Here is a 25,334-nt window from a genome sequence, read left to right as displayed (position 1 = left end):
TTACTGTTTGCGTCTCAAGATTAATTATGTCAATTTTAAAAGCCAACAACTCCTCCACCCCAGTCTTTTGGTCATGCTAAAAGTCCCAAAGGACAGCAGCCATCAGTTAAAGAGGGGTTAAGTTGAAACTAGAAAGGTGAATGCATATCCAATCTATCTTGTTGTGGGCCTTTAGTACTTGAAAGAATTTAGAAAAAAAAAGTAGTTCTTTATGGGTTATAAGCTAAAGAGGGACAATTTGCACAGTTAGGACAAAATAGAAGTACTCTTACCAATAAATATGTCTCAAAATGACAAATAAAGCTTTCCCCATTTGACGGCTCCAGATCCCAGAGAGAGGTGATGGGTACAGGCACAACAAGCTATGTACAGAGTGTAAACATAAGGCCCTTGAGAACATAATGAGGGCAAGGCCAGGTGACGTGGTGCGCGTGTAGGAACATCGGTAGGGGAAATGGGCCCACGGGTAAATGCAACAGGCTTGTAGGACGGTCATCCAATCTGCCACCAAAGCTTGTGGGTGGCCGTGGCAGGTCTTCACGGTTCCTCCAGCCGGCAGTAAGGAGAAATTGTGTTGAGAAGCCCTGGTCCCAAAGACTTTTTCCTAGAGAGGCATCAGGGCAGCCATGCATGGCCTCCGGGCCCCTTTCTCTCCAAGAGAAGGAGCAGGCCTCCCTAGCCATATCTGGGGCTGTTAACCCAGGGTTCAGGGCATGGATGGGGCAGTGTTTTTCCAACAAGGACTGGGAACAAATGGCCCCACGGAGTCCTCAGCCCTCCCTCGGAAAGGTGTAGCTTGGGGCATCTGTGTCCAGGACGGGGCACATAACTCCACCCTTTCAGGGCGCCACCCCGCCTCAGTTCCTCGGGGCTGCCAGAGAGCAGCCGCTCTGATCAATTTTCCGGTCCCTGATCCGCAAGGGCCTCTTGAACAAATCCAGCCTCCCTTTCCCACGTCCTCACCCTCGCCCCACCTTAACCCCCTTCCCCAGCACGCCCCCCAGCCCAGCTCGTGGGTCCTTAAATATCCGTCTCTCGGAGGTTGCTGTAGTCTGTCAGTTCATAGGCTTGGCAGGTGGCGCCCTCGGCCACGTCCTGGGAGACGCCTAGAGACACAGCCTCGACCTCCGAGCGCAGGGCGCACGCGGCCTCTGCGCGCTGCGGGTTCCCGGCGCGGATCTTGTGCGACAGGCTGGAGACCTTGGCACGCAGCTGGGTGGTGGGTCTTCGGAACGGCCCGAGCAGCCTCCACTCGCGGAAGGCGCAGGGCGGCTTTCGGCGGCCGGCGACGGGAGCCTGCACCTCGGGCGTGCCTGGGGCCGAGGGCGCGGTGAGGGCCAGGGGGACCCCCGGGGGCGCGGCGCCCGGCTCGGGGCCGCAGTCCGGGCGCTGGCCGCAGGTCGAGGCCCGCCAGTGGTGGCCATAGACGCGCCAGAGGGGGCGGCGGCGCCGGCGCCGCCGGCACTGGCAGCGTAGGAGGCGGAGGAAGGCGCGCTTGAACTCGCGGCTGGAGCACGGGTAGATGAGTGGGTTCACGCAGCTGTTGAAGTAGCCGAGCCAGAAGATCACCTTGAAGACGCCCTCAGAGGGCTTCAGCTGCGGGAACAGGGAGCCTGTGGGGAGCAGAGACCCACGTGAGCGAAATGCTCGGGGAGGAGGAGGCCCAGGCAGCCCCTGGGTGCGAAGGGGCAACCCTCCCCGCTCTCCAGGGTCATCGACTAGAGGATCTCTCAAGGTATCGCTCCCCAAGGGGTCCCTGATATAATTTGAGAGGGTCCATGAACTTGGATGAGGAAAAGCGGTCATCTTCAGTTTTACTCACATCTACCTGAAACTGAACATTTGCCTCAATGATGAATGTAGGCAACAAACAGTAGAACTAGGCAAAATCATATGAAATCACCGTTTTTGCAACTCAAAACTGGTGCAATATTGGCAGTTTCGTACGGTTCAACCTAATGTTAGCAGGTCCTGCAGATAGTTTTCTATCACATTCGGTTGCTGCAGATGTGAAATGTTGTCTGCGCTCCTCACTATGTGGAGATGACTGTCATTAGAACACAACAATAGATCTTGCTATTTCATGCCTTAATGTAGAAGCACGTTTATTACTAAATCACGAATTTTGTTTTAAAATATTTGACCAGGGTTTCAATGAAATCGGTTTCATTTGTAGTCCTTTGTATTTTGTGCATTTGCAAGTGTGACTCTGAGAAGGGATTCTAAGTAGTCCCTAGCACAAAAAGAGACAAGGATCCCTGGTAAATGTTGAGCAAGGCTCACCCCATGCCAAGCACTGTGCTGGGCTCACATCAACCATTGTCCTGTTCCCTTGCTGGCAATGTGAATCAAACACCACGGGAACACAGGTGGGGCGATGCTGGTGTTCGGCACATGGGGTGGGGGGCTTCTAGGGATCTCAGAGGGTAGATAGGGGCCGACCAGGATGAGGAGGGGCAGAGGGTGTTAGGAGTGGAAGGGACAGATGGGCAAGAAGAATAACGTGTGGGGCCTGGGAATGTTGTATAGGATATACCAGCAAACTTCACTGGGACAGATGGTGAAGGGCCTTAAATGCTGGGAAGTTTGGCTTTTATTCTGTGGGCAGTTAAGAGCCATGGCTATTTTTTAAGCAGGAGAGGGATAAGGCCTAGAATTAAGCCTCAATAAACATAATGCCCACGGCTGTCAGAATGCAGGACAGCGGGGCAGTGAAGTGGTCAGGGAAGGCATCTGGGATGGCTTCAAGGGAGCGGTGCCAGGCAGGTGGGGGTGGGGAGCAACGGGTCTAAGCTGTGCCAGGAAGACCTTTCTCTCCACAAACCTTTCCCCTGGCATCTCCACCATGGACTGGAAAGGAGTCATGTCTCCAAAGCACTGGGACAAAACGCAAAGGCATGATTTAGGAAGCAGAGGCCATCTCAGCCTCATTCATCCTCAGCAGCAGGAGAGGCAGAGGGTAGCTGGCAGGAGCGTGGGTAAAAGATGCAGGCACCCAAGAGCCTGAGCAGGCCAGGGGTAGGGGTTCTTGGCAAATCACGGGACATGTTCTTTCTTCCCTTGCCCCAAAAGAAATAAAAGCGGGGTCTCCTACTGAGCGGGCAGAGGCACCATACCCCCTCTTTGATGTGGGGGCCCTTACTTATCACCCACCTCCCCTCATACATAGAATCCCTGGAGCGAAGAGACACTGTGGAGGAAGAGGAAGGTCATACAGCATCGTTGGGCACGGGCCTTTCAAACCTTGGTCACACAGTCCTGAACGAGTCATTTGGCTGGCCATCTAAGTTTTGCTTTTCTTTTTTGTGAAATACAGACAATATTTCTCTGGCAGGGATTTTGTGAAGATTCATAAATTTCAGGGTCTAGCACTTTACAGGTTCTTAATAGATACTGCTGTCTATTTACTCTCCTCTCCCTATTTCTGTGGCTTTTGAGAGAGGAGAGGCCCACTTCCCGGCTCTGGAGAGTGGCCAGAAACAGAAGCTGAGACCTGGTGGGTGTGGGGGAGGCTGGGGCATCAGTCAGGGTGTGTTGAGGAGACAATATCCCCTGAGAGAGGAGTTGGGCAGTTGTCCCTGGAATGTGGGGGCCACCAGGGTTGACCTCAGCCTCCAAGAAGGCGGCCCTCGGAACAGCATCCCTCAATGGCTGCAAAGACAGAGTACTGAAAATAACTTTCTGACTCAGGCCCCAATTTTTTATATTTAGCCCAGGATGACAAATCAGTGGACTATGCTTTCAGCGACAAGACTGAAGCCAGCCAAAAGGCATTGTTATCAGCCTGGGTTTGATTCGGATTGGTGGGCAACAGGGCACATTGTATGGCCTGGGCCTTTCTGTAAACATGAATATTCTAATTTATGCTCAACGAAACTGTTCAGAAGCCTGCTGCCAGCTGGGAATTCCTTACACACAACAGAGCTGAGATTCAAGCAGCCTTTCGGCCCCCCAATTTTCTTACTGTGTCCTGCCGACATTTTCTGTCTTACTTTGGGCCCTCCCAGAAGCAGACCCTGAGACAAGGATTCAAATGTCAGTTGTTAATTTGGGGGGTAAATGAAATACCAGTAGTGGAGTGGGAAAGAGAGACAGGAAAGAGAAGGAAGCCAATAAAAGGTGTGTTATGGAGTTGTCATCACTGTGGGAGACTGGGGCTTAATCCCCCTGGGAGCTCTGTGAGACAGTGGAGAACAGGAACCTCAGAGTTATCCCCACTTCCTCACTGGGGCGAGGGAGGTGGGGAATCTATACGCCCACTCCCATAAGTCATTAATTAATTTTCCACACCTCCTGCCTGCCCCATGACTAGACAAGCAGGATTTTGGTGGGCAGAGAAAGCCCCTAGGCAAAGTGACAGAGCCAGGTGCTCAGGTGGAAGTTAGCCCATTAGTGCACTGAAGGTCTAAATGAGATGGGTGAGGCACCAACAGCATCTGTCACAACTTTGCTTCATTTGCTCTCTGCCCACTGCACAGACATCTTGCCTGGAAAATACAGACGTCTGTGCCTTGGGCTCCAGCTTCCAAATAGCAGCTCCCAAGAGACTTTTCCTATTTCCTTCATAGATGGCAATTTTGAGCCTCACACCTACCTCTTCCCAGAGTACTGTGGTCTTCCCTACACCTCCCTGAACCCTGCCTCGCTCTCCCTGCCTCCCTCGCCCCCCATCATTCTTTCATTGGCCCACGGTCTCTTGCAAGGATCTCTGGGGAGGGGGTTGCAAGTGAGCACTTCCCTCCCTTTGTGTGTTATGGAGGAGATGGGGAACTGCCCCGAGACCCCTGAGGATGGGCACTTGGCTACTAGGCACTCCCTGCAATGCTGCCATGCTGTGGGGGCATCAGTGGGCAAGCTCCTTCTCAGCCATTCCCGGCTTGCTCCTCCCCCAGCCACTGAGTAATGGCTACTCGTCGACCAGCTGCCTTGCTCGTCTTGCCTCCATATCCCTCTCCAGCTGCCCGGCACACACCTTTGCCAGCCCCTGTAGCACAGATACAGGAAAGCCTCAATGGGCAGCTGGGGGCTCTGAGACAAAGCCACTCTCCCTTAGTCCCTGGCACCCACTTTTCTGCCCTGAGCTGGCTTCCTCTCCTACTCCCCACATTGCCCACATCCTTTCTCGCCCAGCTGTGCTTACTCATCTTGGCAGCTGTCATTAGAACCAGAGGCTCTCATGGAAAGCCGTCCCTCAGCCCCACCCCCCATCCAGGTGCTCAGCATCACCCCCACATTCTCCTTTCTCCTGCGGCTCCTACTTCTCTCCGCAGTCTTACTTCTGTCTTCATGTGCATCAGCTAAGTGGCCACACTGACTTCTCGCTGCCCTCCGGCCACAGTGGGCTCCTCAGTCTTGCCTTTGGGCTTTTGCACATGATCATTCTGGATGCCCTTCCTTTGCCTCCACCTGGTAGTGCCAGCTCCAGGGGCACCTCCTCCTGGAGGCCTTCCTCATACCGCCCCCTCCTGACCCAGCAGTGTTAGTTGTACTCCCTCCTCTCTGCCAGCACATCTACTCACTTCTAAGTGCCAAGAACCCTGCAGGTAACTCTTGGTTTCTTGTCTATCTTCTCCTTAAATGGTAAGCTCCTCACATCGCACTTGGCACATTGTAGGTGCTCGATGCATCCTGACGGCTCTCTATCACATCCCGCATCCCATCATCGCCAAGTCCCAGAAACTCCTCACTTCGTACCAACCCTTGTTACTACCTGGTCCCAGCTGCCATCATCATCTACCTACAGTGCCCTTCCACGTGGGCTCCTGCTCCTGTACTTGTGCCCTCGAACCCTGTTCTCCACACAATAGCCGGGGGATCCTTTTAAAACATACGCCTGAGCATTTCATTTCTTTATGTAGAACCCATCTCCATGCTGACTGCGGCCTCCTGTCCTCTCTCATCTGTACTTTGACCTTCTGCCAGCCCCTTGGTTCTCTCCTATCGTGTCCTTCTGTCTGCCTCCTTCTCAGCTTAGCTGAGACTCCTACTCGCTCACACCTCAGCCATTCTCAATCCTCCCACATCCACGTCCTTCTGGATTTGGGTTGTCCTTCTCCATCCGGGTCCACCCACTCCCGGAACATGCTTACGGTCCCTGACCTCAGCTCAGTGTCCTGTGTTTCCAGCAATCTCACCGTCCATCCCCGGCCCGCTCCCTACTATTCCTGCACCAGCTCCTTTAAGCCCTGACTCCTCTCTACAAGCCTTGCAGTCACCCCTTCACCTTTTCCAGAGCAGCTGACCTCATTTCCTGTTTCACGGAGAAAACAGAAGCCAAAGAAGTTAGGGACCCGCTCAAACCTTCACCTCTCTTCTTGCTTGGTAAGATAGGAGTCTCTCCTCCCACCCAAGGCCAGTGTCCCTGTTTGTGTCATGGAGCTCCTGAGCCATCCGTCACCCACGTGCTCGCCCTCATTCTCTCCACCCTTTCCATCCACGACTGCTGTCTCCTCTTCCCTAGCTGCTTTTCACTCCACTGCTTTGCCCCATAGTGCACCTCACTTGGGCCCCCAACCTGTGGACACCTGTCACCTCACTGTGGCTTTCAGGGCATCGCTCTCTTGGATTTCGTATGCGGCTTCTTCCTCACGACCCCACTGCTAAAGGTAGGAGTGCCTTTATAAGAAGAATCTGGTAATCAAAATGATGTCTCCCTGACTTCCCACTTAAAATTGCAATGTCCTCTTACCCCGTGTTCCTCATTCCCCTCAACTGGCTCTACTGTTTTTCACAGCACTCATCACTTTCTCCCGTACTATTTGACTTATTCTTCACTGTGCCCATCATCTTTCTCCCCGCAGTCCACGGGGCAGGACTCGTGTCTGTTTTGCTCGGCACTGCCCTCTCACCGCCCAGAAGACCTCATGAGCCCACTGAGCATACAGTAGGCACTCGACACCTGCTGAGTCTGCTGAATGAGTCCCTTTTCTCTACCTACATGTCCGACTGGTCACCACACCCAGTGCATTTGACCTGCTCTCCAGCAGGGTCTCCCCACCCCCTCCACTTCGCCTCGTTCCTGAAGCCTTTGCTGAGTCTGGCATCTCACTTTGTTCGCATGGCTGTGACAGTCCCCAGTGGGCCCCTGTCCTCTCCACTCTGCACACAGCCTGTTGGAAGCTTTTATTAAAAAACTGGTTTCTCTCCTTTCCCCTCTGAGTGGCTTCCAGTGGCTCTGAGGAATAAGCCCAGACTATCTCGTGCTGCACTTAAGGCTTTTTAGGAGCCAGTGCTGTGTTCGTTGCGCCTCCCTCATGAAGCCACAAGCAGGGCTTCCCACAGGGGCTGCGCTCCATCTGCCGTTCTGCTTGGCCCCTACCACTCCCACGGTGCTTTCCGTTTCCTTCCACCCACCCCGGCAGCCTCCGGTCAGGCACCCTCCCCCACCGGGTCTGGGCATCCTTTCATGAGTGCCTCTACTTTAATAAAATTTATGATTACTCTTTCTACTCTAGTAAACTCTAGGTTTCTTGAAGGCAAAAATGGGATTCATTGTTCTTTTCATCCCAACCTATAAGGCAAGTGGCTAACCCAGAGCAGGGACTGTAAAATATTTGTTGAATGAATGAATAAATGGTGTTTGGGCAGGTGGCCTCTAAAGTAGGAAGGAAATAGGAACTCATGCTTTCCGAGTGTTCAGTACCTACTAGTCTCCAGGCTGGGCCCTGTATGCACGTCTCGTTTAATTCTCACGGCACTGGCATCCCACTTTTCAGAAAGATTCTAGTTTTCTCCAGAGAGCAAGTGGTGGGGTCAGTATTTGAACTTGAGTCAGTACAGCCTTAAGTACTTGGTTTTCCTGCAACATAATGTAAAGATAGAAACAGAGCTTTCCCTGATCTTCCAGGGATCCTGGGGGGTCAGGAACCACAGACACTTGCTTTCCTCCAGTAGCTGCCCCACAAGCAGCGCGCTCATGCTCATTCCCACTCCTGGGCTTTCACGTGCTGACCTAGAGGATGCCCCTCCTCCTCTCTCCCTGTTTCTTCAGACTCAGGTCTAGAACCACTTTCTCCAGGAATGTTTCTGTGATTAACCCCACTCCCCTGGGTATCTGGGGAGGTGGTAGTCGTTTATAGAGCGTGTGCCTTGAGCATCTCTTTATTCTGCCTCTGTCAGGCTAGGTGGCATTCGCTGACCTTCTGTATGGCCTCAAGCGTGCCCTGTGGGGCCTGCCATATTGGGTTTGGCTCCTGTGCATGCATGTCCATCCGGAACATTCAGAAGGGCTGGGCTATTGCCTGCTTGTGGAACCTGTGTCTCAGGAGAGAGTGTCAAATAGACCCCACCTCCTGGGAAGAGCCCCAGAGCTGCTGGGCCATCTCCTTCCCCTCCTTCAAATCTTTGCTCAAAAGTCACCTCTAAGGTTCAAAGTCAATGCTGTTGGGCCCCGCTTAGGTGCCCTGCAGGCCCAGATGCCCCCAGCCCCAGGAGCTCCCAGCCCCAGCTGCTGTGAGTGTTGGCTGCTAAGGCTCATAGTTACCTTTTCTCTAGAGAACTGCTCTTGGCCAATGGGAGCTGTTTTAACGGGAAGATGACACCTCTCCACCAAGGGGCAGCTCACAGCCAGTGAGATTGACCTGGGGATGGATAAGGCTATGTACCTTGCCTCTAGGTGGCGTAATTCTGTGAGGCTCATCTTGCTCCAGGGCCCCCCTGAGGGGGGCCAGGCTGAGGCCAGACTTTGAGACCACATCCCAGGCTAGCTCTTTCCCTGCCCCAGCCCCTTCTCTCACTCCCATGAAGGTGCCTCCTGAGAACCTTCTTCAGCCCACAAGAGAGAACTCCCATCTCAGGCTCTGCATCTAGGGACCTGACCCAAGTCACTCTTTGTGTGGATGTGTCTTCGAGCCTTTTGCTCAGTCCCCAGCCTACAATCTATGGGTTATGCCTTGGTCACTGTGTCAACTCTTCTGTCCACTGCCAGGAAAGGCAGGGAACAAGTGTGCGCATCGTGTCCACTTCTCCCCACTTGATGGGCAGGCTGGAGTAGGTCAGTGGCCGAATTTACTTGCCGATGAAGAGAGGCAGTAAGGGTACTGGAAGTAGGTGGTTGCACATACAACTCTTGCTTGCTTCTCTCTGCTCCTTGACCTTGTTCCTTATGTGCATCTCCATCAAGCTCATTCCCACCTGCCTTCCTCCATTTCCTAAATTGGGGCGTCTCTGTCAGGAGTCTAACCTAATGTCTGGGAGGGCTGATATTACCTGATCCTGTATCAGTAGGTGAGCCCACTCTCTAGTTTGGGTCAGTCTGGCCCACACATTGTTGGGGAAACTCAGGCAGCAGTTATGAGGGTGGTATTAGCAGCCTGATCATCATAAGTCAGTCCCCTTTCCTAAGGAACAGGAATGGCCAGGCCTCGGAGTTGCTGCTTAGATGCCAGTTAAGGCTGGCAGTGACTAATGTGACCAAGCCTTGCTGAGGAGTGACAGCTCTGAAGCCAAGGGGCGGACTGTGTGATTAATAGTACGTTTTGGGCCTCAACAGAAGGGAACTTGTTTTTCCTTGGCAGAATGTCAGAATTCACGGCCAGCCTTGCTCGTAACTTGCAGTCAACCATGAAATATCAGGCTGCACCCTAGTCTTCCCCTTTACCCACCTGCTCCATCACTAGTGGGGGGTGGGGAGGTGAGGTGCAGCTCCTAGAGCCACAGAAACTGCCTGGCAGGGAGATGAATCACAGACCTGCTCCAAGTTCTATACTGGGCCCTACCCATTTCCCTTCAACTCTTTTTCCTCCCCTTCTCTCTTCTCTCTTTTTTCACTTTCCTTCTTCTCTCCTTTCCTTCTACTCTTTGTTGTCATGTATTAATTCATTATTTCCTGATCTGCAGCCTTGGTGTGGCCACGCCCCAAGCTCTGAGTGCCCAAGGCTGAAGTCCCTGCCAAATGGTCCTTGTGCTCAGCCAAACTGGACCCTGATCCAAACTTGAGCTTCTTAGCTCTGGGGCTGCACTGACAAATGGCTCACAGGTCTGAGCATATCAGTGCTTAAGCCAGAGGAGAGAAGGTCCCCAGACAGTGGTCACTCTATCTGGGAGTCCCAGCACCGAGCTGCCAGGCATTACCTATGAGACCCCAATGCCAGCCATTAGGGGCCCAGGATCCTGTCCTGCTGGGTCACCACCCACAAAGCAAGGGCAGGCAAATTCTTTAGCACTCATAGGAGACATTTTTTGGTGGGCATAGAGCTCATGAAACAGGGTGAGGCAGGGTTCATGAGGGGCCAGAGATGGGCTCAGAAACTCAGAGACTTTTCCTTGAGGGGTGGGCTCAAGGGTTCTGGGGGTCTTCTGGTGTCCGTGAGAGAATTGGATCACATAGGAAGTGGCCCTGTCCCATGGCAATGCTCAAGACCCCACTGTGGCCAGTATCTGGGACATAAGGGAACATTAATCTGAGCCTGGGGGATGAGTGCAGGGGCTGAGGGGTCTAGTGAAAATTTAAAGCTTAAAACATGGCTGCTGACTTCTGGTCGAGATGGTAGGTAAATTGCTATACTTGCTTCCTCCCACAACCACATCAAAATTTCAACTAAATTACAGAACAACCATCATTGAGAACTGCCTGAAGACTAGCTGAACAGAAGTCTTATAACTAAAGATATATAGAAAAAGTCACGTCGAGATTGGTTGAAGAGGTAGAGGTATGGAATGGGTTGGTCCCATGTTCATGTGTGGCAGTTAAAAATCAGGAGGGCTATCTCAGCTATGGAGGTCCTCTCTGAGGAGCAAGGGGTCCCGGCCTACACTGGGCTTCCCAGTCTGGATCACCAGTGCTGGGAAAAGAAGCCCCCATAACTTCTGGCTGTAAAAACCAGGGAGGATTGTAGCCGAGGGGGATTCTATCTGGGTGACACGGAGGCCTGCCAGAGTCCCAGGCATTTATCTTAAAGGGCCTGTGCATGGACTTACTTGCTGATGAACTCACTAGCCCTGAGCTCCAGTGCTGGAGGAGCAGCTTGAAAAAGCACCAGGGACATACAGGGAGGAGCTGAATTGTTTGGCTTCAGGATGAGGACTGGAGGGGCAACTTTCTTCCAGACAGAAGTGCTGGCAGAAGCCATTGTTTCTTTATTGAACCCTAGCCTGCAGGCAGACATCATACCTGAGTCTATCAACCTGGCTAACACTGTTCACTCTGCCCTGGTGATTCCCTGAGACCCTGCCCCAGCCAAGCTGCTTCCAGTGGTTTTTACATACAAAAGACCTGTCTTGGCTCATACTGTGGGCTTTCCTAAAATCCCTCAAAGGTTCACAAACTCCAAACTAGCAGCATCTGGCCTCCTACTAAGTGGTCCCAAGCCTGGCACTAGTGGCATGTGGCCTTGGTTCGCAGCGCAGCCTTTCCAGTTACCACTAAGCCCAGCACAAGTGGCAACCATCTGCAGATCACTTTGTAGCTCATTCCAAGTGTCCCTGGCAGGGCAGAGGAAGATGACCTTGGCCTGCACCAGAGCCTCCTGAGAGGCCCCAGAACCAACACAGCCAGTGGCTTCAGACCACACCTGAGCACCACCCAATCACCTCTGCAGATGACTCACCCAAAGGGTTGACTCAGCAGGTGCCAGAGTCCTGCTAAAGCAAATCCTGCTCCATAGGGTCAGCCCCTGAACAACAGCTCCTCCACTATAGTCATGGCCAGTGCTCACAACCATTCAGCCTGAGGATCAGTTCTGCCCACTGATGTGCCAATAGCAATCAAAGCTCTACTACAACAGGAGGGCACACACACAAAGGACACACCTGGAGCACCTGGCTCTGGATCAGAGAGTCTGTGCCGCTGGGCCCCACAGGTCACCTACTACATAAGGCTACTCTACCAAGACTAGGAGACATAGCAGCTTTAAGTACTTAATACACAGAAACAAACGCAGGGAGTCAGCCAAAATGAGAAGACAAAGAAACATGTCCCAAATGAAAGAACAAAACAAAGCTCCATAAAAAGAACTAACAAAATGGAGATGAGTAATCTACCAGACGTAGAGTGATTTCAGTGAGAACTTCAACAAAGAGATAGGAAACATAAAAATGGAAACAAAAACATAAAAAGAACCGGTCAGAAATTAAAAACACAATAACTGAAATGAAGAATATATTACAGGGAATCGACAGTAGATTCGATGAAGCAGTTGTTCAAATCAGTGATTTCGAAGATAAGGTAGCAGAAAACATCCAATCAGAATGGCAAAAAGAAAAAAGAATTTAAAAAAATGAAGATAACTTAAGAGGCCTCCGGGACATCAAGCATACCAACATTCGCATTATTGGGGTACCAGAAGAAGAGAGAGCAAGAAATTGAAAGCCTATTTGAAGAAATAATGATGAAAAACTTCCCTAACCTGGCAAAGGAAATAAATATACAACCCTAGGAAGCACAGAGAGACCCAAACAAGATGAATCCAAAAAGGTCCACACCAAGACGCATCATAATTAAAATGCTAAAGGTTAAAGACAAAGAGAGAATCTTAAAAGTGGCAAAAGAAAAGCAGTTATCTAAAGGGAGGTCCATAAGACTGTCAGCTAATTCCTTGGCAGAAACTGCAGGCCAGAAAGGATTGCACGAAATATTCAAAGTGATGAAAAACAAGGACCTACAACTGAGCTCACTTTACCAGCAAAGCCATCATGTAGAATTGAAGGACAGATAAAGAACTTCCCAGACAAGAAAAAGCTAACGGAGTTCACGTCATCAAACTAGTATTACAAAAAATGTTAAAGAAACTTCTTTAAGAAGAAGGAGGTAAAAAGATAAAAATATGAATAATAAAATGGCAATAACTGCATACCTATCAATTATTATTTTACAATGTATGGATTAAATGTTCTAATCAAAAGACGTAGGGCGGCTGAATGGATAAGAGAACAAGAATATGACCCACTTCGGATTAAAAGACACATACGAACTGAAAGTAAAAGGATGGAAAGGATATTTCATAAAAATAAAACTGAAAAAAAAAAAGGTGGAGTAGCAATACTTTTATTAGACAAAATAGACTCTAAAACGAAGGCTATAACAAGACACAAAGAAGGACCCAGCAATTCCACTTCTGGGTATTTATCTGAAGAAACCCAAACACTAATTCAAAAAGGCCCATGAATCTCTATGTTCATTGCAACATTATTTGCAATAGCCAAGATATGGAAGCAACCTAAGTGTCTGTCAATAGAGAACTGGATAAAGAAGATGTGGTGCATATATACAATGGTATATTACTCGGCCATAAAAAAGAATGAAATCTTGCCATCTGCAACAACGTGGATAGACCTAGAGGGTATTGTACTAAGGGAAATTAGTCAGACAGAGAAAGTCAAATACCATATGATTTCACTTATACGTGGAATCTGAAAAACAAAATAAACAAACCAAACAGAAACAGACTCACAGATACAGAAAACATTTTGATAGTTCCAGGTGGGAGGGGGGTTGGAGGGCTGGATAAAAAACGTGAAGGGATTAAGAAGTACAAATTGGCAGTTATAGAACAGTCATGGGGATGTAAAATATAACATAGGGAATATAGTCAATAATATTGTAATAACTACGTATGGTGTCAGGTGGGTATTAGAATTATTGGGGTGATCACTTCATAAGTAATATAGTGTCTAATCACTATGTTGTACACATGAACTGTAATTGAAAAATAAAAAATTAATAAAAACAAACATTGCTGTCAACTGACCTGAAGCCTGGCCTCAACCTGACCTTTGACCCTGGCATGAAGTAACAAGGACTCTGGAGCCAGAGTGCTTGGGTTCTAATTCCAGCTCTAAAATTTAGGATTAAGAGTAATATTGAATTTAAAAAAAAAAAGAGGTAAGTAGTAAGGGATATTCTTGCAAGTAGGTAAAAAGGAGAAAAGATTATAGCGAGAAGATAGGGAGGGGATGAGGGTGAAGGGGCCACAAGATCGAGGGTGAATTACTTTTACAGGAAGCTCAGGACATAACTACTTGCTGTGTGTGTGGGCAGAGGACAAGTGGAAGACAGGGATGGTTGACCAGTAACTGATAGAGTGAGATCCCTTAGAAAGAAAGAGGGGTTAAGAGAGTTTCAGAGCCAACAGGGAACATGAAGGACTTCTGGAGACACACTGAGGCTTCTGGAGGAAGAAGCTTGACTATGGAAAATGTGATTTTTCTTTAGCAAGTGCTCAGCTAGACACTGGTTTGCCATGGCTTACAAGAGCTGATTGTTAACATTTCAGGAACTTTGCAAGCAGATTCATGTCTCTTTGGTAGCTTGAAGTTGATCACAGTGGAAATAATTACTCCAATGGAAATGGGCAGGTACTATACATTAGCCAACTGTTAAACATTTACCAGTACACCACTGTATTCCACATAAATGAATGCTGGATTCAGGATGTGGGGCTCACAGAAGTAGGTGGAGGCAAGGGAATTCAAGATGGCGAGATCGGGTAAAGTGATGGATCATGGTAGTAGCTGGGAAGGGAGGCCTAACTGACTAGAGGGCAAGGTGAGGGCAGGGAGGTGAAGGCTTGGTCAAGGTTGGGGTGAATGAGCAGGTGTCAATGAGCAGATAGACTCAAGTGGCAGAGATTCATTGAGGATTTGGGAGGAGTTAGATCAAGGTAGGCATAAGGGCCAGGTTATGGCCCTGGGAAGAAAGGATAAGCGGGAAGTCATTGTAGTCTTCAGGCCAGGGTCTCTGCATGGGTCACCTCGGTACAGTGGAGTCACACTGATGACCAGGGTAGGGATGAGAGTGGAGAAGAAAGCATGTGACCCCAATACTCAAGTCTTTCATGAGTGATTCAGAGTGATGAACAGTTCATCAGTCATTTGAGACTAACCTATCAGCATGGGTTGGCCACAGGACAAGACCCTCAGGGGAGGAGAGATCTGTGCCCAAGGACTGAAGTCCACCCCCATCAGTGATGTATTTTTCTTATGAAAAAGAAAGTATTTTCTAGCTCTCACTGAGTTGGTGATCAACCAGTATCAACGAATAGCTAAGAGCTCAGATGTTGTCTTTAAATGATCTTTTTTTTACTAAAAAGAGACTAGGGCTCTTTAGAGAAATGGCTGCTGCCAGGTCCAGGCAAAAAAACCAAAAAAACCCCCAAAAAACAAAAAAACATGCTGAGCCTGCAGTGTCTCATCAGACCAGAAAGTGAGGAAGTGGTCAAGACTCCGGGTTGTGCCAAAGGTCTCAGGAGCCAGTTTGAAAGGGCAACTAATGGCCAACCCCAAAACAGTGATGTTCGTAATACGTGACAAATTTAAAAATTACTTCGTCATGGTACTAAAAAAATCTACTGGTCCTCTTTGTAGAGAATGTTAGAGAATTGACTCTTCTGATATAGGGGAGCACTGAGTAGCTCTTCTGCTCTTCTCATACAGACTCTATTTCAAGTAACCAAACAGCTAATGGTGAATTCTTTTTAGAATTTTAGCAAACAAATGTAGAAGGAATGACAGAATTTGGATATCGCACTTTAAGTCCCAGTGACATAATGAGTCCAGGCCATGGTTAATGGCTGCTAATACCAGTAGGTGAAAGGTTGATGGGACATTTTACAATAGATGGATCGGACTGATGGCACCCTAACCCCTGATCGATCTTAATATAATGAAAAGGAATTCTTGCCCAAAACACTGAATCTGAATCTGATTAAGCCAGTTTACAGAAAGTGTAGAGAACCGAGGGACACATAACATGGCACTATGGAGATGCAAACTCCAGGCTGCGGGCTACTCCTTGGGACAAACAATCTAATTTCCTCACCAAATAAATTGAAAGGGAAAAGGTGAGGGGAGGAGAATCTTATCAAAGAGACCTGGGAGGCAAATCGACCACATGCAATATATGCACCTTTTTTGGATCCTGAGTCAAACAAACTAAAAATTTAAGAGGCAATAGGCAACTTTTGAAGACTGGGTAGGTATTTGATGATATTAAACAATTATTTTATGCATTTAATGAATTGTGGTTATTTTTTAAAAAGTTCTTATCTTTTAGAAATACATATTGAAGAATTTCCAGATGAACTGGTATGATGTCTGGATTTTCTTCGAAATAATCCACAGTAGTGGAAAAGTGGGTGGGAGTTGGGATGAACCAAGAGTGGCCTTGGATCGATGCTTACTGAAGCTGGGTCACGGGTACCCAGGTGTCATCGTACTGCTCTATCTACTTACGTATGTGTTTGAAACTACCCATGATAAAAAAAAAAATCCCAACCCTAGTTCATTGCATGTTCATGGTAATCACTCGATAAATGTTAGCTGTTACATTTAAAAACTTTTTTAGGTCACATAAATGGGGGGCCACCCCAATACATTACTAATAAGGATGGTTGGTTTTACATAGAGGGCTATTATGCTAAGTGAAATAAGCCAGTCACAGAAGGACTGCATGATTCCACTTCTATGAGGTATCTAAAATACAAGCATACCTCAGAGATTTTGCAGATTTGGTTCCAGACCACTGCAATAAAGCAGTATCGCAAGAAAGCAAGTCATGATCTTTTTGCTGGTGGAGGGTCTTGCCTTCGAACTGTAAAAAAATGCATCATCTGTGAAGCACCGATAAAGTGAAGTGCAATAAAATGAAGTATGCCTGTGGTCAAAGTCATAGACTCTAAGAGAGGCTGCGGGGAGGGGGAAGTGGGGAGTTGCTAATCAACAGGCATAAAGTTTCATCTAAACAAAAGGAATAAGTTCTAGAGATCTGCTATACCACATTGTATAATGACAAAATTGTATTGTACACTTAAAAATTTGGTAATAGGGTAGATCTCATGTTAAATGTTCTTATCACAATAAAAAAAAAAAGAGGACTGTGCTTTGCCACCCAGACCCTTGGCATGGCAGGATGTGAAGAGGCCATGGGTTCTGCCACTTCCTCCCTCTGTGCACATTGACTGAGCACCTACTATGTGCCAGGTGCCACAAAGGCACAGATAGGGGACATAATGCCAGCTCCTTCTTCAAGCTTTTGGGCCAGAGGACAGAACTACCATTATTGAAGACCTGAAGCACCCTGTCTCTTTCCCTGCATCTGTAGACCCCCTCATGAGACCCCCGCATGACCTCAGGAGCCTGTGGAGATGGGTCCTTTGGCACTTGGCCAACACTCTCAGATGCACACACCAGCTGCCAGAGTACTTTCCAATCTGGACACCAACTCCTCAGCATGGTTCACAGCCTTCTCCTGCCTCTTCCTGCTTTCTCTCTCTTCATTAAGACATAAGATACTGACAGTCAAGTTTATAAAGTGCATATAGTTTAAGAGTGCAGACTGATGACTTTACATGTGAATACACCAATGCAGTCACTGCCCTGATCAAAACATAGGACATTCCTAGCCCTTCAGAAGGTTTCTTTGCACTCTCTTCTAGTTAATATCACCCACCACCCACCCACCCACCCATACACTCTCACACGTAACCACCATCCTGATTTTTATCACTATTGATTAGTTTTGCCTGTTTTTAAACTTCATATACATAGAATCATACAGTGTGTAAGCATTTAATTTCTGGGTGTGAGGGGACCCTTGCACTAAGTGTCTGGGGCAGAGGCTTTAATCAAGCGCACTTCCAGACGGCCCCATCTGGGCCATATTCCCTTTCTCTAGAGTCTCCGTGTAGGCAGAAGGCCCTAACTGTTGTCCCTCCTTATACTACTCTGGAAGTTGGGCTAAAGAAGCCTTGTAAGGAGGGATCTTTACATAATGTCCTGTGATTTCCCCAGGCACCCAGTCTTGCTACAGCTTGCTGGAATGAGGGCAGGGGTACATATTTGTCATGGGCAGGGCTGCCAAGAGCCCCTCCTCCAAAGGCCCCAAGGATTGGTGACCATATACTCTATCATCCAGACTAAAATATCTTTGAGAGTAAAAAGGGCACTAGTAATCACTCAGGTCAAGAGGCAAAATCAGGACTGTTCTGGGCAAACGGATGTTTGGTCAGTAAGCGTAGAGCAGACAGCACAGCTGGACCATCAGCACAAAATGCCAGGCAGGTGGGCACCCTCTCAAGAGGGTAAGTGCTGCTTCTCATGTCCTTATGCCTTCCCTGAGTTTGCTGTCTGGAATCTCAGTGTAGGACAAGTGATGTCTCAAGTTCATTGAGATGACCCTCTGCCTGCCTGCCACATGCCCTGCAGTTGCTCCTCCTGGGGAAAGGAGGGCAACTAGAGGTGTGGGGGATGACCTCAGCCCCTCTCCAGTCCCCTCAGGATTTTAGGTGCCTGGTGTCTGTGTCCTATTCTCTTCTGGCCATTGACCTGGGCTCCCAGAGTCCCCATGGTTCAGGACACCCCATCTTTGTCTCTTTCTGTTGCTACTCTGGCCTGACCCACAGCGCTTCAGGTTTATAGATGGCAGTCCAAGGCCTCCTGTGCCAAGGTCCCTCTGGGACCCTGGGTTCCCTTCTTCAGGTTCTCAATGCCCTCTGGGCACTTGGGGCCATTCATTGGCTATGTCACTGCTGTAGCTGTGGCTGCAGCTTCCACTCGGCTTTGTGTGTGGAGGTGTGGGTAAGGGGCATTCCGGGCCTGCTTGACAACCCCTGGGTTGTAGCCCTACTGGGTGCCTTCATTTCCATGGTGTATGGCCCTTGCTGGCACCCAATGCTCTTTCGCAATCCCTCCATCTCTGCTGCTCCTCACACCTGGCATGGGGACCAGGGCCTGGAAGCAGAGAGATGCCATTCCTGGCTGCTCCCTTCTCTGTCCCCTTCCGATTCCTTCAAACTGGGAACCCCCCAGGGCTCCATCCTCAGCTCCTTTCTTCTCTTTGTCCCTCCATCCTCTTTCTGGGAAAACTGTGCTCCACACTCCTGCTTCTGCAACCGTTCCCACCCTTGGCCCCCTTATCTAAGTTCCAAATGCCCTCCATCTCTCACCATATGCCAGCCCTCGGTATGCCACATTCTCCTCTAAAATCTTCTGCTTAGAATGTTTCCTGTTCTTTCAAAGGTACTTTCCTTCTCCCAACCCTGGGCCCAGTGCTGGGGGGTGGTGTCAGGACCTCTTGGGCCTCTCTCTCTCCTGCACAGTCCTTAGGCCACTCCTGCCCCCACCTCAGGCTCTGTCCTCTTGTTCTCTCTGCTGACCTGCCCTCTAGACCACATCATGATGATTGGAATATTCTGTTTCTCTGCTTGAACTCTGTCCTATTTGCTCACTGTTGCCAGATTCCACTTAATTCAGCTCCACCGGTGGCCCTGGGCTCTGTGCTGGAGCTTGGGGCGGTGCCCTGGGAGTCTGGGCACAACACAGACTGGTAGGAAGGAGGAGATAAGGATACCTCCCCCCAGCCTCCATCCCGGGTCCCCATGCCTGGTGTGAGGAGCAGCAGAGATGGAGGGATTGAGAGAGAGCAGTGTGCGCCAGCCAGGGGCAAAGGCCATGGAAATTTAGGGATGACTTCCTGGAAAGGGGGGACATGTGATCTAGACCTCAGAAAACAGTAGCCTTTCGCAGTGTTGATTGTTAATTGCCAAATTAGATCCCCCTCCGCCCCCACACCCTGCCACCCCCGACACTCAGCAGGAGGCCGCATCAACATACTGTGGAACACTCTCAAGCAGAATACTATACTGCTGCTAAAATGAACCGGCATGGATAAATCTCAGCGATATAATGTTGGATATAAAGGCAAACTGAAGACTGGTACGCAAGTCATGGTGCGATTTACATAAATCCTAAAGACACACAACACAATACTTTATATTATCATGGATATATATGTTTTCGGTAACAGTATAAACATGTATGGGAGTGATAAACACCAGATTCACCTCTGGTGGGGGCGGGGCAAAAGAAGAAAGGACAGGAGGAGGGAACTTAGTCGTTGTGGCTGTGTTGTATTTCTTTGAAAACAGAGAGAGAGGAAGGGATCTGAGGCAACTATGGCAAAATGTGCGTATCTGTTCAACAAGGGTGATTGCCATTACACAGAAACTTGCTATATTATTTTCTCCTTATCTGTCCATTATCCTGTAACTAGAAATTTTAAAAGAAGTAAAAAGGCCATAGCAGGGAGGTGGCATTCTACACACAGGCTGATCATTCCCTAAAGTAGCTGGTGTGAATCGAGGGGCAGGGGGGGAATGAGGGCATCTGGGACAGGGCAGTGCTGGGCAAGGCTGGAGCAAGGGCCGGCTGGCAGGGCGAGGAGCCTAGGTGGTGGGCTTGGGGGCTTCTAAATATTGGGTGGGTGTGCTTCTAAAGGGGGGCACAATGACTTTCTCCTGCCTGCTTTCTTCCTTCCCCCTATGCCCTCTAGTCTCTCTTCTCCCTCTATCCCTCTCCCTACCCCAACAACCTTTGGTTGGGTGCTTTACAAGTTGGTGATTTATGCATTCCTTATCTCGTATTGAGCATTTACTACAAAAGCAACAGCTCACACAGCACTCACCACATGCCACAGTTAAAGTCACACATAATATCTCACTGATGTCTCACCACATCCCTGTAATAGGTCAGCATTATAACCATCACCACCATTCCTATATCATAGATGAGGAAACAGAGACACAGAGGGGTTCTGAGATTTGCCAGAAGTTACACAGTTAGTAGAGGGTGGAGCTGGGATTCAAACCCAGGCTACCTGGTGCCAGAGACAGTGGTCCTTGTTGCTGTGCTCTATTGCTCCTCATATGCTAGGTACTGTGCTTGGTGCTGTGGATTCAGTGACAACACATCCACCACAGCCCTGCCCCTGCAGAGCCTCTGGGCCAGTGGGGGAAATTCAGACACCAAACCAAGATACTACTGTAGCTAAGGAGCTAGTAAAGGAGAGAACCTGTGTCTTGAGGAAGAAAATGCAGAGAAGGACACACTGAGGATGAGGCATCTGGGAAGGCCTCTCTGAAGAGAGGACATTTATACCAAGACCTAAACAATGGGGAGTTAGCCAGGAGGGGCTGAAGAGGGCAGGACAGACAGAGAGAAGAGCAAATGCAAGGACATGAGCACTGGGTGTGGACAAGGAAGTGGAAGGTCAGAGGGGCCAGAGTATGAAGTGAGCAAAAGGCAGAGCTGCCAAGCAATGGGGCTGGAGGGGAGATAGCCCGTCATTCAGGGCCTCCCTTACAGGAGCGGGATCACATCTGGGTTTGCCCACACTGTCCTGGTTCATGCCTGTGGTTCTAGCATAAATCTTCCTAGTGTCTCATTTTGGTTTGGACAATAATAAATCTGAAGGTCACCCTCTCACAGGCCATGGTGGAGAGTTAGATTTTGTTCCCAGGGCAGTGGGAAAGCATTGAGGGGTTTTCGTAGAGCGTGACACTCTATAATGTATAAAAGTCAATCTGGCTGCTATGTGGAGAGGGCCTGCAGGGGAGCAGGAGGGAAGCCATTGTCCCTTTTCCGACTCAGCTGCAGAGTGTGGAAGGATAAGCCTGGGAAAGGCAGGGAAGATCCTGGCTTGGGCCTGCTGAGGTTGCAGCCATTGGGGGAGTGACTCAGGCAAATGCATCCTCAGAAATGCTGTTCCCCTTCTCCTTCCTGTGCTGACCAGCCTCAACGCTTCCAGTAGGGACCTCAGGTGTGGGAGGAAGCCCTTGAGAACAGCTGTCCACCCCTCAGGACTGCAGGGACCCTTGTGGAAGAAACAGGAGAGTCCTCTGGAAGTGCTCAAGGGCTCAGTAAATTTAAAAAATGGCGACGAACAATATTAACTTTACACTTAGTAGTTTGCCCTTTTCCCTTTCCTTCTCACCCTCACGTAGCCCTCTCCCTTCCACTCCAAGAGGAGACTGCAGAAGTGAGAGCCCAGCTGGGGAGGGTATCCCAGTGGGCCCAGTTTCCAAACTGAATGAGTGCTGGGAGAAAGCAGGTGGCTTCTGGTGCCTGCTTATGTACATGTCCGCCAGCGTTTGCTGCTCATGAATGAGTGTAGGTCCACGCTGTGTACCACCTCTGGCGGTTGGCATGTACATCCGGGGGCAGGGTGATGGTGATGCTTAATATGTAGAGGCACACATACACTTGACCACATACTGTGCACAGACGCCTCCACAGATTTCCACGGACCTTTATATTTAGGGGGATCAGAAGTGAAAAATAAGCCCAGAGCTTTGTAATGGCAATGAAAAGAGGGAGAAGGCCAGAAAAGTTAAAAGCCTGTAAAATAAACCCTGCAAACACGAGGAGCCTCTTGTTTGTCCCCCACAAAGCGGCGCGTGCACCAGCCTAAGAGACCAGGGAGGTTACTAAGTCTGCCTTCCACGTGGTGAACTTAGTCACCTGGCAGGACTATCCGAGCCTGGGTGCCAGGAAGGCGCAGCCACAGGCTCAGGGAGGAAGGGAAGGGGCTTGTGGGAGAGGGTCACTCACCTAGCGGCAGAACGAAGAAGAAGGGGAACCAGCAGAGCACAAAGACGCCCACGACGATGGCCAGTGTCTTGGCTGCCTTCTTCTCGCGGGAGAACTTGAGCAGGCGCACAGACAGCGAACTACGGAAAGTGTGGCCCTTGGTGCTGCGCATACCCCCGTGTGTCCCGTCTGCGCCCGAGGTGGCGCCGCGACAGTGGATGCGTAGCACCACCTCGGAGGCCTTGCCCCGCTCACGCTTAACTCCCGCCTCAAGGCTGCGCGTGGTGCTGCGCGCTACCACGTACACACGGCAGTACATGACCACGATGACGGCCATGGGCAGGTAGAAGGAGCACACGGAGGAGAAGACGGCGTAGCCTGCCTCCTCGGTGATGCTGCAGAAGCGCTCATCGGGGGGCACCGGCTCCTTCCAGCCCAGAAGCGGCCCCACGGACACCACCAGGGCTACGGCCCAGAGCAGCGCTAGGATGGCGGCCGCTTTGCGCTCGGTCATGATGGCGGGGTACTTGAGGGAGTGGCGCACGCCCACGTAGCGGTCCACCGAGATGGTGCAGAGGCTGAGGATGGAGGCCGTGCAGCACAGCACGTCCACGGCGGCCCACACGTCGCAGAAGGCCCGGCCGAAGGCCCAGAAGCCCAGAACCTCCATGGTGGCCGAGAAGGGCAGCACCGTGGTGCTCAGCAGCAGGTCGGCCACGGCCAGGTTCACAATGAAATAGTTGGTGACCGTCTGCAGGTGGCGGTTGCAGGCCACAGAGAGGATGACAAGCAGGTTGCCCGCCACGGCTATGAGGATGAAGGCAGCCAGGAAGACGCCCACGCCCACACCCTGCGCGCTCACCACCAGACCCCCGACGGCCGCCGTGCCGTTCACCTCGCCGCCCGCGCCCGCGGCCCCAGGCTCCCCGGCGGAGCTCTGATTGTCCTCGCCACCGCCCGCTCCCACCACGCCGCCGCCGCCGCCGCCGCCCGCGGCTCCCGGCACGCTGCCCACCGCCGGGCTCTCCGAGGCGGCCGTGCCGCCCGCGCCGCCCCCGCCGCCGCCCGCGCCGGAGCCCGTGGCGCTGCTGTCCGGGCGGGGTCCCTCGAAACTGACGCTGAGTAGATCGCGAAAAGTCATCTCAACGCGCGGCCGTCGGGGGCCGGGCCCGGGCGCCGGACGAGCGACTGTCAGGGAGGGGGGCGCTGGGCATAGCCGCGGGGCTCCGGGATAGCCCCGCGCGCCAGTCCCGTCGGGGTCCTGCCCAAGTTCCAGCGATGCGACGCTGTGCTACCCGCGAGCCGAGCGGGGCAGCGGGGGCGGCGGCCGGGGCTCCCCGGGCCGGCGTTGAATCGGACCGAAGAGCCGGGCGGGCGACGGGCGCCGCTCTCGGAGCGCGCCCAGGCAAGCGGGCGAAGCGGCGGCTCCCAGCCCGGGCGGTGCAGGCGGCGGTGGCCGCTGCGGCGCTCGCAACTGGGCGCGGGGGGCGGGACGGAGGAGGGGCAGCGCGGGGAAGGAGGAGGGGGCGGCCGGCGCCGAGGAGGGAGGAGACGACACACTCGCCGGGGGAAGGGGCTATGCGCTCCTGGCAAGCGGGCGTTCGGGGGTCCGCAGGGTGCGCAGGGCTGAGGCGCGCTCCGGCCCCGCGGCAGCCACCCCCGCCTCGCCGCGGGTGCCCACGCCCGCCCTCCTCGCAGTCCGTTCCCCGCCGCCTCCCTCTCCCCTCCCGGGCCCCCGCCTCCTTTCCCCTTAGCTGAGTCCCCCTTCCTCCCGCCCTTCTCCAGCCTTTCGGTCACTTGCTGGTGCCCTTGGGTGCTCGGAGCGTAGAAGGCGCGACTCCTGGGTCCCCAGGCTCCCGGCTCCGGCCGCCAGAGAGCAGCAAGCGTCCGGGATCTGCGGACTGCGGACTGGACCGCGTAGTGCCGCGGCGGGTTCCCTCCCGGGACTGCCTGAATGGATCTGTCGCACCTCTTCATTTTCTCGGGCCATTGGCCGGGTTGGGGGTGTCTCAAACACCTCTGTCCAGTGCGGTGGCATGGAGAGAGCCCCTGAAAAGGTCAGATGACTGTGCTCGCTTAGAGTGGGCAAAGGAACCAGACTACATAGTGACAGCCCTTGGACCCTGCCCACAACACATCAGTTCGCATATACCGACTTCTGCACTGTTACTTTACTCCATATGAGACGTCGGAATAAAACTTCCTTGTCACACTAAATAAGTGGCTTCGTTCTGGGGAGGGAGGGTTTAAGTGCTGGAGGGTGGGAAAGGCCACTTGGCAAGATGGTTGCAGGGAGAGCAGTCTGGCTCCAAATCTAGGCTCCACCCCGTGTCAGCTGTTTGACTTCTTTGTGCCTCAGTTCCTCATCTGTAAAATAAGGGTGAGAATAGTGTCTACTTAATGGCATCAAGTTTAAATGAGTTAATATGTGTTAAGGCCCCAGAGCAGTGCCTGCATTTGTTAGCTGAGTGGGGTTTGACAGGGCAAGATTTGAACAAGGAGGACAGAGGGCAAAAGGGGTGTGGAGCTGATATGAACAGTGGATCCAGGCGGAGGGGAGATTATGAGGAGCGACTTGCTGACTAGGTAGGACTGGGTAGGGAGAAACAAAAGGAGATCATTCATTTGACCAAAATAAAAATACCAACCAGGCTGCTGTCATGTGGCGGGCACAGTGCTGGACACTCTGGGTGGCAGGGGAAGGGGGCATTGCAGGGAGGATACCTGTAGGATGGGGAAGGGTTGCATCATGTCAGGGAGATTAAAGCCTGTTTGGAGAGGTGTCTGGGAGGGAGTAGAGAACTCAAGGCCTTGGTGTCCACTGGCTGTGGATGACATAGGGGCAGGGTGTCTGTGAGTCCTAGATGAAAAGGCATTTTGGAGAAAAAGCAGAAAATAGGTGAAATTTTGAGAGATGGGTAACCCCCTCCCTCAGACACCCTCTTCCCCAGCCCAGGAAACTAAAGCTATTATAATCATACCTTAGAAAGAGCTCTTCCAAGGCCCTCCCTCGGCTTCCCCAAATCTTTCGTCTT

General features: G+C 51.2%; 1 protein-coding gene across 1 annotated transcript; it reads right to left on the bottom strand.

Annotated features, from left to right (window-relative positions):
- Nucleotides 1–279: 279 nt before the first annotated feature.
- Nucleotides 280–23,720, bottom strand: ADRA1D (adrenoceptor alpha 1D). The gene is made up of 2 exons (XM_039863794.1): nt 22,321–23,720; nt 280–1,613 (listed from the first exon to the last, which is right to left on the bottom strand). Exons 1-2 carry the CDS (start codon nt 23,438–23,440, stop codon nt 1,021–1,023), a joined length of 1,713 nt encoding a protein of 570 aa, XP_039719728.1. The 5' UTR covers nt 23,441–23,720; the 3' UTR covers nt 280–1,020.
- Nucleotides 23,721–25,334: the final 1,614 nt, after the last annotated feature.

This window comes from Pteropus medius, unplaced genomic scaffold (assembly GCF_902729225.1).
Source record: "Pteropus medius unplaced genomic scaffold, Ma_sr-lr_union100, whole genome shotgun sequence".
In the NCBI taxonomy this organism is placed as follows: domain Eukaryota; kingdom Metazoa; phylum Chordata; class Mammalia; order Chiroptera; family Pteropodidae; genus Pteropus; species Pteropus medius.
This window is presented reverse-complemented; position numbering and strand designations above follow the sequence as displayed.